This window comes from Oryzias latipes, chromosome 5, assembly GCF_002234675.1.
Source record: "Oryzias latipes chromosome 5, ASM223467v1".
In the NCBI taxonomy this organism is placed as follows: Eukaryota; Metazoa; Chordata; class Actinopteri; order Beloniformes; family Adrianichthyidae; genus Oryzias; species Oryzias latipes.
Window position 1 is genome coordinate 2,200,837 of NC_019863.2, and position 25,087 is coordinate 2,225,923.

General features: G+C 44.4%; 1 protein-coding gene across 1 annotated transcript in view; it reads right to left on the reverse strand.

Moving 5' to 3' along the window:
- Positions 1 to 2,275: 2,275 nt before the first annotated feature.
- Positions 2,276 to 25,087, reverse strand: part of dstyk (dual serine/threonine and tyrosine protein kinase) — a 31,119-nt gene continuing 8,307 nt past the window's right edge. Inside the window, exons 4-14 of the mRNA NM_001122933.1 lie at positions 24,890 to 25,085; positions 13,541 to 13,779; positions 13,241 to 13,324; positions 12,969 to 13,145; positions 6,447 to 6,576; positions 6,167 to 6,323; positions 5,876 to 6,008; positions 5,685 to 5,798; positions 3,600 to 3,714; positions 3,388 to 3,522; positions 2,276 to 2,814 (exon numbers count right to left, since the gene is read on the reverse strand). Coding sequence (NP_001116405.1) covers positions 2,627 to 2,814; positions 3,388 to 3,522; positions 3,600 to 3,714; positions 5,685 to 5,798; positions 5,876 to 6,008; positions 6,167 to 6,323; positions 6,447 to 6,576; positions 12,969 to 13,145; positions 13,241 to 13,324; positions 13,541 to 13,779; positions 24,890 to 25,085 — 1,668 coding nt within the window. The 3' untranslated portion in view covers positions 2,276 to 2,626. The remainder of the gene's footprint in view (positions 2,815 to 3,387; positions 3,523 to 3,599; positions 3,715 to 5,684; positions 5,799 to 5,875; positions 6,009 to 6,166; positions 6,324 to 6,446; positions 6,577 to 12,968; positions 13,146 to 13,240; positions 13,325 to 13,540; positions 13,780 to 24,889; positions 25,086 to 25,087) is intronic.

The following is a 25,087-nucleotide window of genomic DNA, read 5'->3' on the forward strand; positions in this document are numbered from 1 at the left end:
TTGTCATGGTAGGGAGAACACGTCAATGGAAGGGGGGGGGGGGTCATCTAAGATAGCACAAGGGTTACATGTTGTAAAAGTGCTTTTTTTTTTTTTTTTAACTTGTCCTGTCCAACAGCTAGGCAGGCAGATTAGAGCTGAGGGCCTGTTGTGTTGGACATATTTTACTTTAACAAGAGGGGTTATTAATCTTCAGACAAACCAGAGGTATGTCTGAATAAACCCCTTTTGTATTTGAGGCCAAACTTTATTAATTTCAATCATGTTTGTAAATCTTTGGTGTTGGACCGGACGGAAAAGGAAAAAAGGGAAGAAGAGAAAAAGAGATGTTACAGAAGGGGGGGGGGGGGGTGATAGTTAGAGGGGGGGGGGGTAAGACCATGAAGCAGCATAAAGCAGACAGGTTTACTGGTTGTTTATCATTACGGTACAGTTCAAATGTAGTACAAAAAGGGCGGGGCCTGTCCGCACACACTCAAATATTATCAACACACCTGCTAGCTGCAAAAATGTCCACATGTCGACATGCACACAAAACAGATAGTGTTCACGAACGCATACCTATGCCTTTAAACCAACTAGTGTGAAATATTTCATTCATTCAATCATGCAAACTATAAGTGCAAAGGTGAGCTAACACCTGTGCTCAGGTGAGTGTTCATGTTCTTCTAAAATGGATGGTGGAATGTGAAAAGAAGGAGGAGGAGCGCCCAGCCATCCCCACACCCATACCCCCGCCGCAGCAGCAGCGGGAATCCCCCCAACGCCACACGGGAACAGGCAGGGAACAACCGCCCCCCGGGCGACCAAGACCGCCACCCAGGCCAGGGCCAGCAGGACCGCCGCAAGGCCCCCAGAGCCAGAGGCCAGGGAAGCACGGAGGGAAAGAGAGCGCCGCCCCACCCCAACCAGGAAAGCAGCCCCCCCGCCGCGCCGGAAGAGCCCAACGCAGGGCCCCACCGGAGAAGGACGCCCACAGCCCCAGACGAGCACCCCACCACCACCCAGGAGTTCCGGGCATCCCCCCGCCCCAACCCCAGGTACGAGCCAGGACCCCCCAAGGGAGACCCGCGCCGCACTCCAGGCAGCCACCCACCCGGCCCACGGTTAGTCCAGGGAGGAGCAAGGCAGGGGCCCGCCGCCCCCGCCCAGGAGGGGGGAACCCCGGGGAAAAAAGGGTGACCCACAAGGGGTGTTGTAAATATGGCCCGACCAGGCTCGGCCACTGTTCGAAGTTTGGCAGGGCCCAGCGCTCAGGGGCAAGGACCAGGACCCACCCCCCAGGGACACGAACACCCCCGGCTCAGGTGTAATGTGAACCCCCCCACCGTGCGGAGAGAGCACCGCTGGGCCCAGGGAGCCGGCACCCAGGCCCCCACCCCCAGACGCCGGCCCTAGAGGAGCTCTGGTCAGGCCAGAGTGCTTTTTTTTTAAGCTAAAAATAAAAGGTATCAATAATTTTAAAAGAAATGTTTCAAAAACAGACGGCCAGTTTTTACTTCTGTGTTATTTTGAGTTCAACTTTAGGAGACTTTTGTAATGTTCCCTGTTATAGCCCTTGGGAGTGGGGTCATTTGGACCCTACAAGATGGCACAAGGGATAGCAAACAATGTTAAGTCTTTTGTAGAAAACGATAATAGATTTCAAATTTACAACCAAAAATCTCCAGATTGTTCTCCGATCTGAAAGTCCAGTGTGGGTCAGAAAGACGTTTGTGCTGCAGAACCAACAGGTGAATTGAAAACGCAGTTTCAAATAATCTACTAAATGCTAATTTAGTATGCTTTTTATTTTTAGGAAATTAAATAAAGATTATGTTGTCATTAAAAAATACATTTTGAAGTTATGCAAGCATCCATCTTCTGAACCACTGGATCAGTTTTGGGGTTGCTGGAGCCTATCCCACCCTGAACAGGTTGCAGTTACGTCTAAAGAAGTGTTTGAAAGATTGAAACTACTGATTTTTGCTGTTTTTTTCTAGTTTATCTGCTATTTTCACATTTCAGCAGCTCATGATGACAAATATCTGAAGGTAAAAAAATGTCATTAAATACCCACTAGGTGGCACTAAAGCACCACTCCAGATGTTCGTGGAAGAACGTTGCTTTCTGCATAAAACGTTTAACGCTTATTTCTGAATAATTGTTTATTAATTTATTGTCTAGAAATCTGCACAAACACAATCACTGAATGTTTTCTGACGCATGTTTTAATGCCGAGTTTGTGAATCCTTTTGCGTCTTGTGGTGAGTGAGGGACTGTCGACAAACTCTTGGTTGTAACAGATCACTTTTATTAAAAAAGGTTTTGTACAGATGCAGACATTTTCTGTTTAAATACAATCTAAAATTATTCTTTTTATATTTTTTTCATAATACTGGAGGATGGACTTGTTTTAAAACAATTTGGATCTAGTAACATTTCTACAACATCAGCAACACAGTGGGGAGAGAAGCGCAGAGTGGAGTCAGTCAGACGTTCAGAGTCATGTTTGCCGTCTTGGTGGAAGAACTGCACATAAATAAGTCAAAGCCGATCAGCAGGACCAGCTCCCCGTCTCTCAGTTTGTTCTTCATAAATAGAGCAGAAGCCTCCGTCCGTCCGTCCGTCTCGCTCTGGAGCGTCTTCAGCCGGAATCCTCCAGGCTGCTGCTTCTCTGTCCGGAGCTGCCGTTGCAGAGCCGCTCCATGATGGACTGCAGGCCGGGCTCCACGATGCCCAGCAGGGGTCTGAGGGAGGGGTCCCCGTTCCAGCAGGCCTCCATCAGCTGCCAGCATTCCTCGTCAAAAGAGGGCAGCCGCTCCGGTCTGGCTCCTGCAACGGCACAGAAAAAAAACAAACCACTCAGGCCCGTTTCTCCAGAGCTGCAGAGTCACACCTGACAAACACATCATGAATCGCAAACAGATCAATCAGTGTCAGTTTACTTCTAGTGAAGGCAAAGTATCAGAGCTTCTGTTTCTGCACAGAAGTGAAGGAAATGCCTAGAAAACACTTTTGATTAAAATTCAACACATCAATCAACATTTGAGAAATCAAAACCTAATTTCAGAAACCATTTTTTAAACTGTTGTTGTGATTTTTAACCCTTGTGCTATCTTGTGGGGTCCAGATGACCCCCCCCCTTACATTGAGGTGTTCTCCCTACCATGACAAAGGTGGATAAAGGTGGAAAGATTTCATGTAATGCATGGACACCAGTGAAGATCACAAATCATTGAAGAAAAAAGGTTCAGAGCACTGTCTAGTGGGTCTAGATGACCCAACTCCCAATGTTAACGTGCCACGTCTGGATCCCACAAGACAGCACAAAGGATAAAATGTTTTTGTGTTGTGTGATTTGCCCTCCAGGGCCACCGTAGATGCTGGAAGAGCAGCGGCTCTTACCTTTCTTGACATTATTCCACAGCTGATCCTTGCTGGAGCATTTCTCAAAGGCTTCTGGGAGTTTGACAGAACCCGTGCAGAGGTACCAGAACAGGATCCCAAAGGCGTAGACGTCCACGGAGTTGTCGTACTTCCCTGTAAGAAGCGTCAGTGGAGCAGCATGAGGCGCATCCTGCACGCCGCTGGGGGTCGGGCTGGAGACGGGACTGTACCTGTGAACAGCTCGGGGGCCATGTGGATGGGGGTCCCAACAATGCTGCCTGACATCATGGCCTCGGGTTTGCAGAAGCCCAGGTCCGTGATCTTTGCCCGGTTTTGTTTGTCCAACTTCAGAGAGCGGAGAACAGAGACAGCTGAGCAGTGAAGCCTCTGCTTTCAAGAAGACAGTTTTCATGATTTCATCTGAACCGTGCTGCTGGAGTCTCAGCCCCGCTCCTCAGGGGAATCTACGATTCCTAAACCCACTCCCCTGCGCTCTCGTCTTTCACCCTTTGGGTTTGTAGGAAGCATTGGAGGAATTAGACTCCGCCTTCCTTCCGGTGAACCACACGACATCTCAGAGCTCAAACCAACATGTCGAGTCACCTTCAACTCTCTTCTGTTCAGCTCGTCGTGTTGAGAACACGGGTTGATGTGAACTGAACCGAAACGGAAGCAGCTTTTCCGTTCTGTTGTCAGGAAGGCATTCCTGTGAGGGCAGACGGCTTCTGCTGCAGAAAGATGAGCTCATCTGCATGAAGGTGCCACGTCTGCAGCCGTTTCACAGACTTTCAGTGAAGCTCCATAGTGGAGGGACTTTTTTAAAGCTGCGCTCCTCTTTCTGGGTTCTCCTTTAACAGCCACAAGAAAGACTAAATGCTCAAATATGAATGATAGTCTTTAAAAATACCTTCAGAGGGCCTTTTCAAAGTGCTGAGTGATCAGGATCGTCTGCTTTTGTTCACTACAGTCGGTGAGAAAATCTGACTAAAAAACAGACCGTCTGCACTCGGATTTAGTCTGATTGGGAGAACGTGTGACATTCAAAGAAATCCCTCCTTCTCGCCCCTTCCCGCTCCTCCCTGCCCCTCCCTGCCCCTCCCTGCTCCTCCCTGCTCCTCCCTGCTCCTCCCTGCTCCTCCCTGCTCCTCCCTGCTCCTCCTCTGGGTTCTGGAGAGTTCCTCAGCTTAAACTCCAAGTCACTGATTGGCTTTGACTGGATCATTTTGGTAATAACCTTGTGATCCGGTCTAATCTGTGTTCTCTCTTTGCTGTTTCTTTGAATGGGGTCACACTTGCGCCTCGTTTCCACTGAGCGGTCCGGTCCGGTTCGATCCGATATGGTCTTTTCAAAGTTCCCATTATAAAAAAAGAACTCTTAGGCCGGACCGAACCGTACCATTTTTGGGTCCCTGTTGGTTGTAGGTCCATCGAAAATGGACCAGACCTGTTGGGGCGGAGCTACTGATGAAACCTGTTGATTGGCTGAAGGTCATTATGACAAAAGAAAGCGGCGGTTTTCCTGTTCGCTGCCTGCAGTCTTCTCTCCATCGACATTAAAAGCTTTGTTTATAAAAAGAACCCAATGAGCTGCTGTGGTTAGCGTCACCCCGCGGCGCCGTGACGGTCCAACTGAGTGGAAACGCCCATCTGAATTGGCTGGACCATTCTAAACCGGACTGCCCCACATTAGAACATGCCCCTATCTGGACGTTACTGCCCCCCTGCTACCTCTACTTGCCTCACTGACAGCTGGGATCTATGGAGGGATATCTACGCCACCAAATAAAATATGAAATATTTGCTTTAAATTTTTATTTTTTTGCTTTTAAAAAATATTTTTGCGTCAGATGGCAGCTAAACTGAAACTTATGTGATCAAAATCAAAGATAGGAAAAAAGCGAGATGACACACAACGCATAATAAACATTTTTGTTTTGCAAACGCAAAAATATTTTTTGAAAGCAAAAAAAAAAATTTGAAAGGAAAAAAAGTTTTTTTTTAAAGCAAATATTTAACACAACTTAGAAGGTTTTGTCTGCAACGTGGTGGCATGAATATCACTCCATAGGGATCCGGTGTGTTCAGTCCACCAGAACCTGACCGGCATCTGGAACCCAGAGCCGGCAGATGCTCTTCCAGATCTACTTTATGTACTTTTGAAACATCTTCAGGACTGAGGCGGAGCTGGAAGGAAGGCGGGTTGAAGCCTTGATTGCTGAACTGATCCTTTCCAATCTTCTTTCCACAGCAGCCGTCCAACGCCATGACTCAGCAACTAGCACAACAGGCTTAACTGGTAATCGGTCTGAGCTCACCAGAACATTTTTCAGCTTTATGTCCCGGTGCAGGAGGCCCTGACCGTGCAGGAAGCGGATCCCCTCCACCACATCCAGAGCGATCTGCAGCCTCTCCCTCAGAGACAGACCAGCCTGACAAAAGCAGCAGCAGCATCAGCATCACAACAGACCAGAGGGTGTTGGCGTCAGTCTGGAGGTCGCGAGGTCACCTTCAGGCCCGTGTACAGGTCCCGGTGCAGCCGCTCCATGATGAGCAGCACGGCGATGCTGGAGCCGCCCCCGTAGCTGTGGTCGATCACGGAGCCGTGAAGGTCGACCAGCCGCTCGTGTTTAGGCAGAGACCTGAATCCCAGATGACAGCCGATCAACGTCCCGCCTTCAGGCGGATGAAAGCTCCACCTCCAGACGGTTTTCAGTTTACACTCTGAGGTGCCTCTACTGAGTGGTGGGCGGAGTCTGACTGAATGAAACCCGACAGATCTGAAGACAGGCAGACGCACCTGGTGTAGTGGAACTCCAGAGCCAAGTCGTTCCAGTGTTTGTCGTCGGGCGGAACCACAGACTTCAGGGCGCAGGGATAATGTCCGCCCCAGCTTTCACACAAATACACCACCCCGTACTGGCCCCGGCCCAGCTCTCGACCCAGCCTTGGCTTGCCTGGACGACGCAAGAAGAGGCGCTTCGAACAACCAAAATAACTGAACAACACTCCTCTTTTCCTGACCCGTTTACCTCAAAACATCACCCCGAAACGTTTCTGTTCACAGAGGAGTGACTCACCGTGCAGCAGGACGTCCCTCAGCGAGCGGCTCTCCAGGGAAAGGCGAGCCAGCCGCGGGGCGTGGTCCTTCCTCACGCGCAGCCACAGGTCCTCCGTGCGCTCCAGGCGGCCCGTGTGCCCCTCCTCCAGCTGCACAAACCGGCACAAATGTTAGCGCCGAGACGGGACACCGCAGCCTCCAACAGGAATGCAAGCTCTCATTTGTAACGGCGCCGAAACCCCTTTTTGAGCTGGCCTGAGATCACAAAACCATCACTGGTTCTCAGGACCTCCAGGCCAGCATCCGCGCTCCCCAGGCTCTTCTCACTGGTCCGTGTGATCCATTAAAGCCCAAGTTCAAGAGTTAAAGGATGTTTACTATGTAAACAGTGGGTCTGACTGGGATTTCCCAAATCTGATCCACTGTTGAAACCTACAGTACAAACCAGAAGTTTGGACACACCTTGTCATTCATTTGAATGAGAAGGTGTGTCCAAACGTTTGGTTTGTACTGTAGATACAGAAAATCCCGGGCTATAGAGCACACTTAAAAACAAGCCGCACCCTTCACATTTAAAACGATGAACTATTTTATACACACAGCTGCACCTGTATATTGGCCGCATGCGCCCACTTTTTAACATATCATTTGAACAGTTCAAGCGTACGTTCTGCATGTCTCCAACCGTCTCAAAGAGGGAGAAGATAATGCTAATTGCATATTCTCCTTTCCAGTACATTGGTCTATTTATTTGAACCCACTCACAAACAGCCAAACAGCATGGATGTCACTTCTGCATACAGCCCCCTCAGTCATGGTGAGGAACTTTACACACACAATTCCCCACTTCCCATGAGACTTAGGGGTTGAAGGCAGGGTTAACCCCCCGGGTTGCCACACTGTGTTGTAGATTGAGGATGTGAATGTGCCAAAACCGCGGGCGCGCGTGTAAGGAGGAGGGAGTGCCCGTACAGCGGAAGGAGGGGAGAGCGCGTGCAGCAAGTGAGAGCAGTGAAAGTGTGTTGGGGGTGTGTGTTTGTGTCTGTTATTCAGAGTGAAAGAACTGTCATAAAAGAAGGTTTCCCCCAGAAGAAGATGAATGATTCTTTATTGACCCACTCTGGAGGCTCTGGGTGGGTCTCCCCTGTTCAAACGGGGAAGTGAACAACCAAAGGAAGATCCGCCTTCAGCGGAGAGGAAAGGAAGAAAAAAGTAATCACAGGAAAGGTTCAACACATGGTATATTTACAAAGAACGACGGTACAGAAAGTTTTCAAAATTGTAAAAACATGTCTGAGCTTTTCTTTCCAAACTTTGCCAGTGACACGGCAGTAATATGGTAGTAACAGGGCTGGTTAAAAAAACATACAGGTAAAAGTCACTGAGAGCTGCAGTAAGTTTTCTACCACAACATTGACACACGGTCACACACCGCTAACAGGGTTGGTTTAAAAACATGAACGTAAAAGTCACCGAGAGCCTTCTTCATCTTCCTCCTGTGCACTGAAACCAATGGAAGTCTTCCTCCTCAGTGTTGGATTGGAATAGCGTCAGATAGTCTTTACCACCGACTCTCTCAGTCTCTTCGTTGTTGCTCTCAGTGTCACTCTCATCCTGAGGTAAATTCTCTCCTGAGCTTGCCTGTCCTCTGCGTCAGCAGACCAGCTTTTCCAAACCCGATGGTGATGGTGGATTTTTTTCACACTGCTTTTAATGATTGCTTTTAACTTGAAAGCTGCGTCATATTGTAGTGGCGGTCACGTGCACATTGGGTCTAATAGCAGCAAGGGATTGTGGGATGCACCACGACTGAGGGGTCTTAGAGCAGAAGTTACCTCCATGCTGTTTGGCTGCTGTCAAAATAAAGGGTCTTGATGGCAGAAATGAGGGTATGCGAACAGCTTCTCTCATAGCCTCCTCCTGAGCCTGTTCAGAGTCAAGAGGTGCATGGTTCACGGATATTTTCCAGTACTTTCAGTTTTATGAGCGACAGCTCAGCTTTTTGAATTTCCTGTGAGCATCTGTTCGTGCTTTTCATTCTTAAAGCGGGAATTTCCATTAGAAAAAAATGCAGAAATTAGCAGCATCCTTGAATAAGGGTTGAAAGCGTGTGAAAAAAGTAGCGGCTTATAAACCGGAAATTACGGTAAATAACTCGGACCGATCTGTTTAAGATGCAAACAGTCAAACTGCCAAGATGAGTTTCTTGACTTTTCCGAACCGCTCGAGGGGATTTTCCACTCTCAGCTAAAGCCCACATACAATCTTTTCTCACATTCATATCTGCTCCTGAATGTCTTCTCACATCCCCAGATCCTACAGAGCAGAGATGGTATCTCAATGCTTTATGAAGGTACTTTCTGTCTCTCAGCAAGAGTGTGACAGACTTCTGATGTGGTTATCTTTGGTCGGCCTTGTCTTCGCTGCTCTCCGTCTGTAATCCAGGTCAATGACTGCAGGGGGTTTGGACAGTGTTTGCAGGAAAACTTCAAATAGAAACATAAACCACAGATTCTTCAATAATAGCTTTTTTCACATGACGACAAAGAACCTTTCTGAACCCCAGGACGGATCAGACGCTATGTGTCCTCAGACATGTCGTTTCTGTTCCCATAATGTATCAGATTGATTTGTTTACTGCATAATAACATTTAAAGGATTAACCATGAAAATGGTTAATCCTTGTGGAAGCGCTGGATTTATCAAATGCACCTGAAGTGGGTTCCTACATTTTTCCACTTCTAAAACCTCGTCAGAGGTTATTATCCTGCTTTTCCAGCTCCCGCTCATTTGGAGTCTGGGCCCATGGAAGGTCGTAGTGAGGAGCGCGTGCAGTTCCCCTGAGGTCGTACGCCATGAAAATGGAATGTACCATTGCTGTGTGTGTGATAAGTGTATCGTCAAGTATTGTAAAGTTACACACCTGTAGAATGTACAGATTACGCAGCCATACGGTGGCCTTACCCCATTAGTGAGGTGCAAGTACCGGCTCCTCACCGACCCCTAGACAAAGCCACAGGCACAGGGTGTGCACGTGATACATGGAACGCCCACACAAACTACACACTCTCCGATTTCCTCACAGTGAATCTACAGACACACTGGGCATTTGAAGTGTGTCCAAAAACATGCCAGAGATGCTATGAGTACGTTCTTGAACCCGTGTTTAGCCCACAGTGTCAACACTAGACAAGCAGGGTGGGGGTTTTTCTACTGTTTCGCTAGTCCTGGGCGAAAAATCGATTGAATGAATTAATTCTAATTTTTTGTTACGGGCGATTTCAAAAATAACTAAATTCGAGTTTTTGTGTAATGGCGCATTTTTGGCTCCCCCAAGCTTCCATAGTGTTAGTTTCACACGGCAGTATGGCAAGCGACAAACAACAACATCATAGCACACATGACACAGCAACCGACAACATGGTTACCGGTGATAGTGGGAAGTTTGTTCCCAAGAAAGGAATAAAATCCTCTGTTGTTTGGAACTGGTATGGGTTTACTGCCACAGACGTGGAGTAAGAGACACCCCCCCCACACACACACACGCTGCAACATTTGCCTAAAGCCCATCACAGTCAAAGGCTCTCACTGGCTCTCAGTCCTCTTATTCACGCAGCGCCCCGACACACACACACACACACACACACACACACACACGCATACTCATTCTACAAAGCCTATACAGTTAGTTCATTAGTTAGATAGTTAGTAGTTAGTTGTTACTGTTATTTGTTAATAAAGAATACTGCGTTGTAATTATTACTTGTCCGGGTATTCATTTGTGACGCGGCCGACAGAGGATTTTTTGTTCGGAGGTGGGGGGGGATTGACCGCGACTCCTGCTGCTTCATCATCTTCTCCGTGGAGAAGACAGGGTTTCTTGATTTAATTACAACCTTAAACCCCAGATATGAGCTGTATTGTTAATCCTTTAGAACAGTGTTTTTCAACCAGTGTGCCGCGGCACACTAGTGTGCCGTGGGAGATGGCCAAGTGTGCCGTGGGAAATTGCCCTCATTAACTGATCTAAAAACATTTCCCATCTCCAGGAAATCAGCTCTTTGTTCATCCAAACAGGCCCTGATAAAACACTGAGGAGTTAGGAATATAAAAGATCGTAAAATACTTTTTCTTTGCGTTTATTTTATTTTATTAAAGACATTTTGATAAGAATGACGGCAGCGCGATTCAGCTGCAGCTCCGGCTGTATTTAGGAAAAGTCCCGCCCCTTTACCTGTCTCCACCAAACTTTAAGTAAGTAAGTAGTAGGCCTGCAAAATAAATCGCAAAATTATCTGTTATCTGTTATATCAAGCTGTGCAATACGCATGTCGCAAAAGACGGCGAAAATTGGAATAAATGGTTACCTTCAATGTGCTAAAACAATCTTATGGCAGCTTGAAGTATTTAACGAATCAAAAAAATCCCTTTATACATTTGACCAATCAGATGGAGCCCTTTGATGTTAGAGGTTTGCCTCCTATGTAGACAAGGGCCACTAGGAGTAGAATTTTTAAACCTTTGCAGTGAAATGGAAATGATGTTTTTGGTTATTTTGCTATTTGTTTATGTACGGCAAGTTATATCGTCATCGCAATATGGATCACTAATATCCCACGTTTTCCTCACATCGTGCAGCCCTATTTTTGACCAATCAGACGGAGCTCTTTTAAGCCAGATTTTCGCCTCTTATGTAGACGAAAGTCATTTGGAGTTATGTTGACTAATTTAAATCAAACTGTTGCAGTGAAATGGAAATGATGTATTTAGTTGTTTTGCTGTGTTCAGGTATCGCAAGTTAAACCGTCATCTCAATATTGCTCACTAATATCGCGGGTTTTCCTTATATGGCGCTGCCCTACGTTGAAGGCATGAGAACAGAAACGGTTCCGTTCATTGCTAGCAATGGGGGATGTAGATTGCCATCATGTCAGGAAATGACAACAGCAGACGCCATCAGGTTTGTCGCCACGCTTGGGTTCAACCGGATGAAGCAAATCCATATCAAATGTGAGTCTCTGACGGGTCAAAGTTCGACCTGGCTTAACTTTCAACACGCGTATAATGGCAGTGTGTTTTGTTTGTAGAGCCTGAAAACGGCTGTAAAAAGCTGCTTAGATAAACGTAAACGTTAGAGTTTTGAGCCCAAAACATGCGTTAATGCACCTTTACCGGAACTTTTCATTGGAAGCGGTTGCTTGAATGCCTGTTGCTGACAGCAGTGTGAACATAGCTTTAAGCACGGAGCGCGCCCTCATCACCAGAACAGCGCTAACCGGACCCTTGGCAGTGTGCAGGTTTCAGGGGGCTTGAAAAAAATGCACAATTCACCCTTACTTGCCCTTGTTGTATAAGTGTTCGCTATGACCCGTCACCCGCAGCAAGCGGAGCTCCTTCTCCAACAGACTAAGGCAGCTTTGCTGTCACACAAACCGCTTCAGGAGATCTTTCATTCCTCACTCCATTGGACTCTATAACTTGTCATCCATGTGCAATAGATAAAGTCATTTATGGTCCGTCTATTTTCTCTCTCCTGATGTGGCATGCAATACGACTGTGCTAATTCACTGATGTTTCTTTCCGATTGATTGTTTTGGTTCTCTGTCATCTATTGTGTGTAAGTTTGTATCTTGAGCCTAACGCCGACGCTGCAACAACTGAATTTCCCAAGCTGGGATCAATAAAGTATCTTTATCTTTATCTTATCTTATCTTATGCTTGTAGAAAAAATGTGCATGAACATTTTGGTTTACAGGATCACTGAGGGGTCTACGATCCTGAGACTGTGCAGGTTTGCCAGGTTTTTACTTTCAGACGGCCCGTATCCACCTGCAAGTCTGTCTGAATAGCAGACATGTTTACACCAGACGGATCAATGGAAGCTGGTAGGGGGCCTTACTGCCCCCTCCCTGTTCTGCGTCTCTGGTAACAGGAAGCTGTGAGAAATTAGAGAGTTTTACTCACATCACAACAGCAGATTTAAAAAACGTTTCTCCCTTCTGAAACCTCTGGGGGTCATTTGTGAAATTTGCCGCTTCTGCCTTCAAATTCAGGGACTTAATCAGATTACAGATGGAATAAAGTTAACAGAGATGCTCGGCATGCAGGAGAGTCATCACATAAAAATACATCAAATCTTTATTGAAGTGAAAACTACAATAGACAAGATACTTTCCAAACGGCCAATACGGAGTACTAGTTTCTTCCTATTTATTGATCTTAGCTTTTTAGAAGATAGCTAGAAGATGCATCGCACAGGCTTGGAAAAACGTCACCAGACCTAATGGAACCCATAAAGTAATCAGCATTTATTAGAGGAAATTTGGGGACCTTTTAACCATTTTAAGAACCCAGACCTAACAGATGACTCAACAGATTTCAATGAGGGAAAAACGTCATTTTGATGCTCAGACAGTTGTCTCTTCAAGCCAATTTGAGGTAATAACGCAGAATGTTTGTCATTATAGCCAACTCAAGGATTTAAGAATCTAATGTAAGTTTTTCTGCTGGCCTTATGAAGTGGATGTGGGAGGAGCCTCACCTGACGCAGAGAAGCTGCGAAGGCTTCGTGAGAGCTGTTCAGTCGAGTCCGGAACTGGGAGCAGATGCTCCGAGCCAGTTTGGCGGCGCTCAGACTCTCTATTGCGTCCTGTGCGACCTTCCGCTTCCACTCTGGAGTGATGGCGGGAGGGTTGACGAAGGTTATTCTGTGGATGATCTGAGAGGGAACGGCGTGAAGAAGACTTCAGCTTCATCTGCTCTTGAGTGGTTAATGGCTCCGTGGTTCTCTGGGAGAATATCTGAGACACAAACCTGCTTGATTTGCTCCCAGACGAATCTTGTGACAGAAGATCCTGAATGAAAGGTGACCTCCACGTGATAAGCAGCATTTAATAACTGTCAAATGAGACGAGAGAAGAAATATAACCTTTTTTTTTACAATTCAAAGTCTTCCTATTGCACTTAATCTTTATTCTCATGTTCTCCTCCTACAACAAATATGTTCAAAGCGTTTCAGCAAACACCTGAACTGTGGAGCAGGTTAGCCTCAACCTTTTCTTGTAGCAGCGTTCCTATGTTTAGAGAACATGTGTTACTTCCTCTGCTTCCCACCTGTTTGAGGTGATTAGAAGTGACGTTGTGAACGGACGAATCCAAAGTGGACTTCTCCAGACTACTGAGGCATCGCTCCAGCGTTCCTACGAAGCTCTCCCTCAGGTAGTCTACGGAGCTGATGAGCTTGTTGGCCACGGCCTGGTTCAAGCGCACCACGATCAGCTCCTGGATCAGGTGGATGCAGGATTTGATCTCCTTGGATGTAACAGGCTCTCCGTTTGGTGTTACAATGACGTCTGCAGATGAAGAAGAAACAACGATTTTAGTGTTGAACCTGATGTTCTGATCCAATCAATAATGCCGCCATTTGGATTCTCTTGTAAATGGAAATGTCGGATATTTAACACTTTAACTTCAATTTTTGAAATATTTGTTGTATCCAGTCTTAAACAGCCCTTCAACCACAAAGGTAATTTGATTTTTCTGATTATCTGAATGAAATTAGAGACCTTGGCCTCTTTCTCTGGATCAATAGGGGATTGAAAAAGGGTCAACATCACAAACAGAATGAAATAAACAAAAATCGTCCGAATTCTAATTTAGTTTGCTTATGAAGCTTCAGTTTACAACTACCTCATAACTAAAAATACACACAGACTTATTTATGAACCAAATGGATCCAGGATATTCCATAAAATCTGGATTATCCTACATTTTACAGTAGTGGTTTGGATAAATGACCATAAAAGGTTTTGGGTTCAACTCCCATTCTGAGTAAGCAAAAGCTGACAGGAGCGAGGAAAACCTCCCATCTAAGCAGAAAAACAGAATACGATCACTTTTTAAAATGAAAAACTGACTTTGTTGGTCTTAAAGAAAAGTAAGATGAAGTTAAAAAAGCTAATCAGGTCAAAGTTGTTTTGTGTAAAAGGAAATTCCTGAAAGTTTTCAACTGTTTGACATTAAAAAAATATCTTCAGACTCGGAACAGAAACTGAGTTTATGGGAAAAACATTTGCTGCCTTCAATGCCTCATCTGTCTGACAGGACAATTCCAACCATCAGAGAACGGAGTTCTGAACGGTTGAGTCTGTGTGGACGTCCTCTTCAGGCTCCTGGACTGAATGCTGGCTGGACTGCTGAAGGGCAGAGCTAGGGGGCAAGATGTGAATCACATCCACCTGTACCTTAATTATAATGGATATTGGAAAAAACCATTTGGATTGAGACATGTTGAGTTTATTTACTATAACATAAAAACCACCAAGTGCATCACAGTGAACAACACACACGATGCACTTAGTGGATCAGTCCATCATTCCAGTCCAATGTGTGGACAGACTTTGAATAAAGTCATGTGACCATCCAGTGTCTAGAATGTTCTAAGAATGTTCCCTTTGGATTCTTTGGAAGTGGAAAAACAACAGTGGACTGAACTTTAGGAAACTAAAATGTGAATGGATTTGACATTCATTCATGTTTACTTGTTTGGACACATATTTCATTTACAATCCAAGGAATCTGGAAAGCTACACTGTTCAGTTCCAGGTATTTCTCTTTCAGGTATTTCTCTTAAGACCTTGTTGATTTTTATTAAGTCCTCTGACTTAATAAAAATCAACAGTAGCTTTACCTTCTCCTCCTTGCATCTAAATATACGAAGTATCAAAAAACATCATGATGACCTAGTTTCACTGCTGGCAACAATAGGCCACCATTTTGACATAATAGGCTGCAGTGAAACCTGGATTATTGAAGAGCCATATTTAGATCTTTACAACTTAGATGGATATACGTTGTATTGCAAAAATACAGCTGGTAAACCTGGTGGAGGAGTTTGTCTATATGTGAGATCCCTATATTCAGTAAGGGAACGAACAGACATTGTACTTGATGACGGCTTTTCTGACTCAATCTTTCTAAAACTAAAACGTAATATTGCAAAAAGTATCATTATTGGAGTAATATATCGTCCACCAGACTCTGATTATGACACATTTAGAGACAAAGTTCAAAACAATCTTCTCCACATAAACCTAACGAACATAAATTGTCTCATCATGGGTGACTTCAACATAGATTTATCCAAAGACAATAATACTAACAATGACTTCATCAATTCCCTTTTCTCCTCATCCTTTTTCCCAAAAATGAATAAGTATACCAGAGTTACGGATAAAAGCAAATCCCTTTTGGACAACATGATAAATAATAGAGTAAATATTGAATATTAATCAGGGGTTGTATACTCAGACATCACAGATCATTATCCCATTGCATATTATATGAGCCTAAATAAATAAATTGTCGATCTCAGGCACAAGGAGAAAAGTGAAAGTTGTGAACACCCAAACTTTAGCAAACCTAATCAGTCACCTTCAAACCAAAAGGTGGGACGCAGTATTCAACACCATAGATCCCGAATGTGCATACAATTCATCAACTGAAGAATTAACTGACTCAATTAGCATAACAACCCAAGAAAAAAACAATCAGACAAAAAGACACAAAAGCAAAACCTTGGATAACAAAGGGAATAGTAAAATCAACAAAACAAATTGTACAAAAAGTATATCAAAAAACCAAATACCCAAAATAAATTAATTTACATAAAATATAAAAACAAATTTATCACGAATACGCAAACAAAATCATTTTACTACACAACTGAATGTTGCCTCTGGAGATCAAAAAACGTCTTGGAGGGTGTTGAATGACATTCCGCAGAACCGCAGAACAAAAACTACAGTCATCCCCGATGCCTTAGAGCAATGTCAATCAAATACTCTCAGTTTACCTGAGATTTTTAACAATTATTTCTGTGGAGTTGGGAAAAGTCTCTCAAAATATTTGTCCACCAGGTGGTGTAAATTACAATGTCTACCTTGAGGAAAATTACCCAAATTCCTTTTTTCTAAAACCCACCTGTAAAACAGAAGTGGTAAATATTATAAACAAGCTAAGATCGTCCTACAGAGTTGGTGCTTATAACATAAGTAGTAATATCATTAAAGGCATAGAAAATGAAATCTCTGAACCTCTCGCTTATACCATTAATCTCTCATTAACACATGGCAAAGTCCCAAAAATGACCAAATTGCTCAAATAATATCCATATACAAGTCTGGGGACAAAAATGATATTCAAAATGACAGACCCATATCAATACTGCCAATTCTATCTACAGTATTTGAGCGAGTTGCATACTCAAGATTGACAGACGATTTTGTGAAATACAATGTATTAGTGCCTCAACAATATGGCTTTAGGAAAAACAGCACCACGGGTATGGCTATCTTAGATCTTGTCGAAAAAATTAATGATGCCTTTGAAAGAGGTGAATACGGTATTGAGATTTTGATACTAAGAAATATTACTCAGCAAATGAATGCATTACGGGGTCAGGGGACTAGCGCTTCAATGGTTCAGGAGTTATATCTGTGGAAGAGAGCAACATGTGAAAGTTGATGAACTAAAATCACATAAGCGTAACATTTAAATGGGTGTACCACAAGGATCCATAATGGGATCACTTCTCTTCATAATTTATATAAACGATTTTGTCTACTGTTCCGGAGACATCCACAAAATTCTTTTTGCAGACGATACTAGTTTATTCATATCACATAGAAATAAGGACCTATTAGAAAAAATCCTAAATGAACAGCTAGTAAAAGTAGATACTTGGTTCAAACGCAATAAATTGTATTAAACACTAGCAAAACTTTTTTATCATATTCCACACATCCAGGCACAAATCCACCTACAGGAAATTAAACAAACATAGATGTACGATCTCTACAACAGGTGGAGTAAATAACATTTCTCTGAATCCATATAGATCGATTTCTAAATTTAAGAAAAATTCATAGATGAACTAGTTAAAATATTATCCAAATGTGTTGGTTTATTTTATAAGATTCGACACATGCTCCCATCAGACGCATTGCTAACATTTTATAGATCCCTGTTTGAGCCTCACCTGACACGCCACAACTTCAGACTACACAAAAGAAAGCAATAAGAGCAATAACCTGGTCAACGCCAAATTCTCCAACGGATCCACTCTTCCACAGATACAGCCTCCTTAAGTTACCGGAACTCAAATATCATAACACATGCACAATGTACAGTGTTGTTAATAAATGAAACAGTCGTTTGTGTGACTTCATTCCACTTTTTTCACCCTCTCATCACTATGACACCAGGGGAAAGCATATGCTAAAAGGAAAAAACAGAAAGTTACAATGTTCAAGCTTCTCTGTCTGTACTAGAGGTCGACAAATTTGGAATATTTGAGACAATGACGTCAAACAGTCTGCTACAATATAAATGTTTAAAAGGAAATTGAAATTGCTATTATTGCCAACATACTGTACATAATGTTGCTGCGACCGAAACCACCTATTAATGTGTTTGTGACACTTATATGGCCACACGCCTGAGTTTATGTTGTTCAAACTCATTGTCGTATTGTCCAACACTTTCCACTAATATTACCATCAGATTATCATTGTATTTTATTTATTTAACTATCATTTTAATTTCCTTCCACCACTCATCTTTTAGACTTTTACGCTCGACTAAAATGCTGGACCCCTAATAAGCATCTGCTTCGGGGGGGGTTCCATTTTTTCCACGTTCTGTGTTGTGGGGGGATTTGTTACTTTTGACACATTGTGGAAAAATAAAATAAACTAAACTCTCTGAGTCACACTGGTTGAAGTTTTGGCTGAAGACCATTTTAGGTCAGAGGATCGGATCATTGAACCAAGAGACTATAAATCAGATCGTCAACCACATGTTGTGAAATGAATGAAATGGTTAAAATGAATCGTTATGCCTGGTCAGAACATACTAAATAAGGAAACAAAGAAGCTTCAGTTTTCCATGAGTGACAATGCTGGAGAAGGCAGGAACAATCCAAAACAAAGCAGCGATGAGTTCAGACCGTGAGCTGCCTGCCGATGAATGGACGGACACAGACGGGAAGCTGAGCAGATCTGATCAGCTCCAGGAAGAAGGAATGTGTTTTTAGAAACTTGCTTCGAGTTTACACCACAAATGAAGTGCTGACTAAGTGAGCAAAGTGAGCAAAAAGCTGCTCAGTAGTTTTTTACTACTGAGCAGATACAGAAACTACTTGAAATCCACAAAACCTTCACCTGGATCTGAATTTAAGAACACATTCAGATTGTGTAAAGAAAAAAAAAAAATTCTGTCCTAAACCACTGTCATATACAGTCAGGTCCATAAATACTGGGACACCGACACAATTCCAACATTTTTGTCTCTATACTCTACCACAATGGATTTGAAATGAAACGAACAAGATGTGCTTTACTGCAGACTGTCAGCTTTAACTTGAGGGTATTTACATCCAGATCAGGTGAGCAGTGTAGGAACAGTATGTATATGTGCCTCCCACTTGTTAAGGAACCAACAGTAAAAGGACAGAACAATAATCATAAACCAAACATTCACTTTTTAATACTTGGATGCAAATCCTTTGCAGTCTATTACAGGAAAGCATAGACATCAGCAGACGCTGGGTTTCATCCCTGGTGATGCTCTGCCAGGCCTCCAATGCAACAGTCTTCAGTTCCTGCTTGTTCTTGAGGTTTTTTTTTCCTTCAGTGTTGTCTTTTAGCAAGTGAAACGCATGCTCAATGGGATTCAGGTCAGGGGATTGACCTGGCCATTGAATAACATTCCACTTCTTTCCCTTAAGAAGGTCTTTGGTAGCTGTTGCAGTCTGCTTTGGGTCATGGTCCATCTGCACTGTGAAGCGCCGTCCAATAAGCAGAAAATATTGCCCTGAAACACTTCAGAATTCATCCTACTGCTTTTTTCATCAATAAATACAAGAGAACCAGTTCCATTAGCAGCCATGCATGACATTCCCACCACCATGCTTCACTGATGAGGTGGTAGGCTTGGGCAGTTCCTTTCTTTCTCCATACTTTTCTCTTTCCTTCACTCTGGTAGAGGTTGATCTGAGTCTCATCTGTTCATAGGATGTTGTTCCATAACTGTGAAGACTGTTTCAGGTGCCGTTGGCAAACTCTAATCCGGCCTTCCTGTTTTTGAGGCTCACTAATGGGTTTACATCATGTGGTAAACCCTCTGAATTCACTCTGGTGAAGTCTTCTCTTGATTGTCGACTTCAACACACACACCGTACATCTCCTGGAGAGTGTTCTTGATCAGACCGACTGTTGTGAAGGGTGTTCTCTTCACCAGTAACAGAATTCTTCAGTCATCCACAATTGTTTTCCGTGGTCTTCTGGGTCGTTTGGCATGCTAAGCTCCTCAGAACGTTATTTCTTTTTAAGAATGTTCCAAACAGTTGTTTTGGCCACACCTAATATTTTTGCTATCTCTCTGATGGTTTTTTCAGCCTAATGATGGCTTGCTTCACTGATAGTGACAGCTCTTTGGATCTCATCTTGAAAGTTGACAGCAACAGATTCCAAACGCATACAGCACACTTCAAAAGCTCTGGGGCCTCATTTATAAAACTTTGCGTAGGATTTGCGTCAGAAATGGCGTACGGATGAAACATAGGACGTGCGTACGCAAAGAAATATTCGGATTTATAAAACCGTGCGCACGCACATCCTACGCATCTTTCCCTTAATAAATCACAACCGATTCTAAATGCAGCGCAGCTTTTTGCGGCTTCATGACACGCCCATATTTGTCCATAAATAGTCCGTGAAACGCCCACAAATGAATATTCATTGATTGCGGAACCATGGCAAACACCGAGAGGAAATCAAAAAAACGTAACTTCACTCAATGTGAAGTAAAAGTTATCGTTGGCGAGGTGGAAAAGAGGAGAAAAGTGTTGTTTGGAGGGCACAGTGTGGACATTACTAATGCCAAAAAGGCACGTGAGCGGCAAACGGTGGCGGACGCCGTAAATGCTGTAGCCTCACAACCATTCGAGGTTGTGAGGCTACAGCGCTCCATCGGGGGGGGGGGGGGGACACCGGAGCGCCAGATGCATGCGCCGGGGGGACCGGAGCGCCAGATGCACCGGGTGACACGCGTGGTTCCTCCGAGTGCTCCTCTGTAACGCCGGGCCCAAAAGCCCGCAGAGGTCCAACAGGACGGCTGGAGGAAGTCAGAACCGGCTCATAAGCCACTTGTCCTCATTTGCCAGCACGTCTTCTTGCTGTCTAAAAATGCGTTCACTCTGAATTCTTCCATTTGCCACATCTTCTAAGAGCGTAAGATCAGCCATTGTGCGTCATTACGCATTGTGATGGGGCATTTTATGAGCTACAGATGGATGTCGGTAATAATCCACGTGGAAATGGGAAATTGATCTGCGCAAATGTAATTTCTTGTTGCTTTCTGAATGGTTGAGACATACGCCATACATTGTTTTATCAAAAATAAAACAAACTAAAGGCATATGCATGAATAATTCCATAGCTTATGAAGAAATGTTTTAATATGAAAACAACTTTCCCCAGTGGATAATTAGTACGTCCGTCCGCACGCCCACACCTTTGTCTGCTCCTCCAGACGGACACACTGACGAGAATATCAGTTTTGTACATTATTTCGTTCTGTTAACTATATTATTTATGAGGATGAATTGCACAACATGCCAATATTGCAGAACATATTTCACTTTTCTTTTTCCAAATATGTGTTCATTTGAATTTCTGTTGTAATTTTCGTTTGATATTTTTTTTCATTTGTTTCACTGCTGATCGATCAAACGGGTGTTGGTGTAGGCTGTTAATTGTAAGACTTGCTTTGTGAAGTCTTCGTGTTATTTCTGAGAGGCAGTATTGTCATTTTCACTTTCACGTGTTTCTTCCATCTGCCGACAGTGTCGCCGTTTCTCATTTCACCCGTTTTTGTGCGTACGCCTGGGTCAGAGCTTGCGTGGAGGACCGCACATTTTCCCGTCAAGTTTGCTTTTTATAAATCTCAACTATTGCGTAGAGAGTGGCGTACGCCTTCTTTTGTGCGTACGCAACGTTTATAAATGAGGCCCCTGGACCTTTCATCTGCTCTTTGTAGTTGGGATACTGAGGGAATAACACACACCTGGCAATGGAAAAGCTGAGAAGCCAATTGGCCCATTACTTATGGTTCCTTAACAAGTGGTACATATGGTACATATGCAAACTGTTGTAATTCCTACATCGCTCACCTGATCTGGTCACAATAGGAGTGATGGACGAGAGACGGAGACATCGCTGCAACACCAACAGCTGAACTGACTGCAGCTCCTGACAGCTTCAGCTTTTCTCAGCTGTGCAGTTATGAATGTGGATGACAACCTTTGAGGGTTAGCTCTAAATAAAGAACGACCATCCATCCATCATGTAGACCCGCTTCCTCCTGTGGAGGTCACAGGAGTGCTGGGTAAACTCTGACCAGGAACCACACTGGCTCCTGCAGGTCATCCACAGTCACCAGTTAGTCTGGGAAACATCTTTTTGGACTGTGGGAGGAGGTCAGAGAGAACATGGAAACTCCCCACAGGAAGGACCTAAGCAGGATTTGAACCAGCACCATGTCGCTGTAAGGCCACTGGGATAACCTATAACTTTATCTAAGTTTTCTTAGTTTTGCTGCTGTTTTTTTAAGGGATTCAGAAGCAGCATGGAACAATATGGAACAACATGGAAGTGCATGGAACCCTATGGAACAACATGGGAGTTCTGGGAACGTCATAGAACAACATGGAAGAGCATGGAACCCTATGGAACAACATGAAAGTGCATGGAACCCTATGGAAAAACACGGGTGTGCTGGGAACGTCATGGAACAACATGGGAGTGCTGGGAACGCCATGGAACAACATGGGAGTGCTGGGAACGCCATGGAACAACATGGGAGTGCTGGGAACGTCATGGAACAACATGAAAGTGCATGGAACCCTATGGAAAAACACGGGTGTGCTGGGAACGTCATGGAACAACATGGGAGTGCTGGGAACGTCATGGAACAACATGGGAGTGCTGGGAACGCCATGGAACAACATGGGAGTGCTGGGAACGTCATGGAACAACATGGAAGTGCATGGAACCCTGTGGAACAACACGGGTGTGCTGGGAACGTCATGGAACAACATGGGAGTGCTGGGAACGCCATGGAACAACATGGGAGTGCTGGGAACGTCATGGAACAACATGGAAGTGCATGGAACCCTGTGGAACAACACGGGTGTGCTGGGAACGTCATGGAACAACATGGGAGTGCATGGAACCCTGTGGAACAACATGGAAGTGCATGGAACCCTATGGAACAACATGGGAGTGCTGGGAACGTCATGGAACAACATGGAAGTGCAAGGAACTGTCATGGAACAACATGGAAGTGCATGGAACCCTATTGAACAACATGGGAGTGCTGGGAACGTCATGGAACAACATGGGAGTGCTGGGAACGCCATGGAACAACATGGGAGTGCTGGGAACGTCATGGAACAACATGGGAGTGCATGGAACCCTGTGGAACAACATGGAAGTGCTGGGAACGTCATGGAACGTCATGGAACCCTATGGAAAAACATGGAAGTTCACGGACTGGCATAAGACGACATGGAAAGGCATGAACCTTTTTTGGGAGGAAATGAATGTTCCAGAGGTTTTTAGGAACTACATGAAGTTCATTTTTGCTCATGAATCAATGTGGATGTCTTCACTTCATCTCACATTGTTTTCAGTTCATTTCTAAAAGAGAATAGCTTTCTTACAGGGATCATTGCTTCTTTGTTGAGTGTAAATAAATCTAAACAACAGCATCTGCACGTTTAATGGAAAGCTGAATCAGCAGCATTTGCTGCTCACCAACACTAAACTGGTTTTTGTGCTTTTTCACTGCCTGCTTTACCAACGTCACCAGAAACTAGGGTTGGGCGATGTCCCTTAAATTGGCCGTTGACGATGTTTGCTGTCAACCATCGGGATGGACGATGACATCGTAGGGGAAGGGGAGGGGGGGGGTATTTTTACATTTTTCGTTCTTATATAACTGCTATTCGTTTTTTTGCTTTTTTCATTTTATTTCCCAACTAATGACTAATCCGCGATGATCCAGTATAAACTGAGGGAAGTGACTTTAACAAAAAAAGTAACAAACAAAATAGAAAAGAAGTAGTCCGCTCCCGCACTTAACTAGTGAAGTGGACCGGCGGAGCGCGGACTTACAGCTTTGTGTTTGATGGGAAGGGGGGGGGGGGGGGTACATGAGCGGTATGTGTGGGAGATTTAAGACTGCGATCCGTCCCGCAGCTCTAGGGGTACAAACAACCGAACTCAGAACCGGGTCTAAAAGTGTGTGTCTGAGCACAGCTCGGATCGTCAGCACACACAGCGGTTTGAGCTTCAAAGCAGAAATGTCGCTCAGTCCTTAGAAAACATTCAAACAATCACGTGGATTTGTGTTTCCAGTCGTGTCCCGACTAAATAAAGGCTGATGTTATTCACAGCAAGCAGCACCACCCAAAGCTAATGTTGTTAGCCCGTGTTAGCATACTGCTAATCCTGGCTTCGGTCAGAAAAAGCACTGACCACACGGATTAAAATTCAAATGATGAGCGAACAGGTGTTTCATAATAACCGTAACATTATTAAAGGCACGTTTAGAAGATCATCTCGTATTTTACCGAGCTGACATGTCAATGTATATAGCCGCTCGGCGCTGTTTAACATTGTTTTGTATTGAATTGTTACATTCAATAAAGTTTGGGGAAAAAAAGCCGCTTGGCGGAATTTATATCCTTCCGGTTTTCAAACCCTACTGCGCATGTGCGAATGATTTATTCCGACGGAAAGTGTGACCTTAGTGAACGTTTTTATATTCTGAAAACATTTTTCTGGGCCCATGTACACGGTTGGATTCTAATCCGACCATTGATCCCATCAAGATATTTTGTACATGTAACCGCGGCTTCTGGTGTCGACGCGCAACGTGGCGGGGGCGTGGCATCACGATGGTGGTCTCTCCATGATGATATCGTCCATCGGCACAACCCTACCAGAAACTAAAAAATATTGGAGACAGGAACGAAACAAAATTCTGCAAGAGATTTGAAATACAGCCAAAGGGATTATTATGGGATGTGGGGTCTGATCATATTTCTGCATACGTGGAATTTTCTTCCTTTGCCATCAGAGCTGACGTGCTTCAATTAGTCTGATTTTCTGTTCATATGCCGGTTGGGGGTCATTTTGACGACAGGTGCAGATGTATGACTTCATTTGAATCCAAGAAATCTGCGTTTTTTTCCCCGCATCTTGTTTGCCAACTCTAGTTTTGATTACATCAGCGTTCCTGCCCGATAGCACCTGATATCTCCAAGAGGCCTGATGTCATCTGCAGTGGCTCAAAAGGTGGGCGGGGAAAGCGTTTTTTTTGGTCATGCACACTGACCTGTGAACTCCAGGTTGGCGGCGTCCTCCAATAACTGCTCTTTCATGCTGCCGAGTGTCTCCACAATCATTTCCTTCATCTCTTCCTGCTTGCGGTTTGCGATGGCCATGAGGGAGCTGAAGAGCTCCCCCTCCTTCTCGCGGGTGTATTCCAGCCTGCGCGGCGTGATCTGCAGGTCCCTCTGCATGTCAAAGGCCT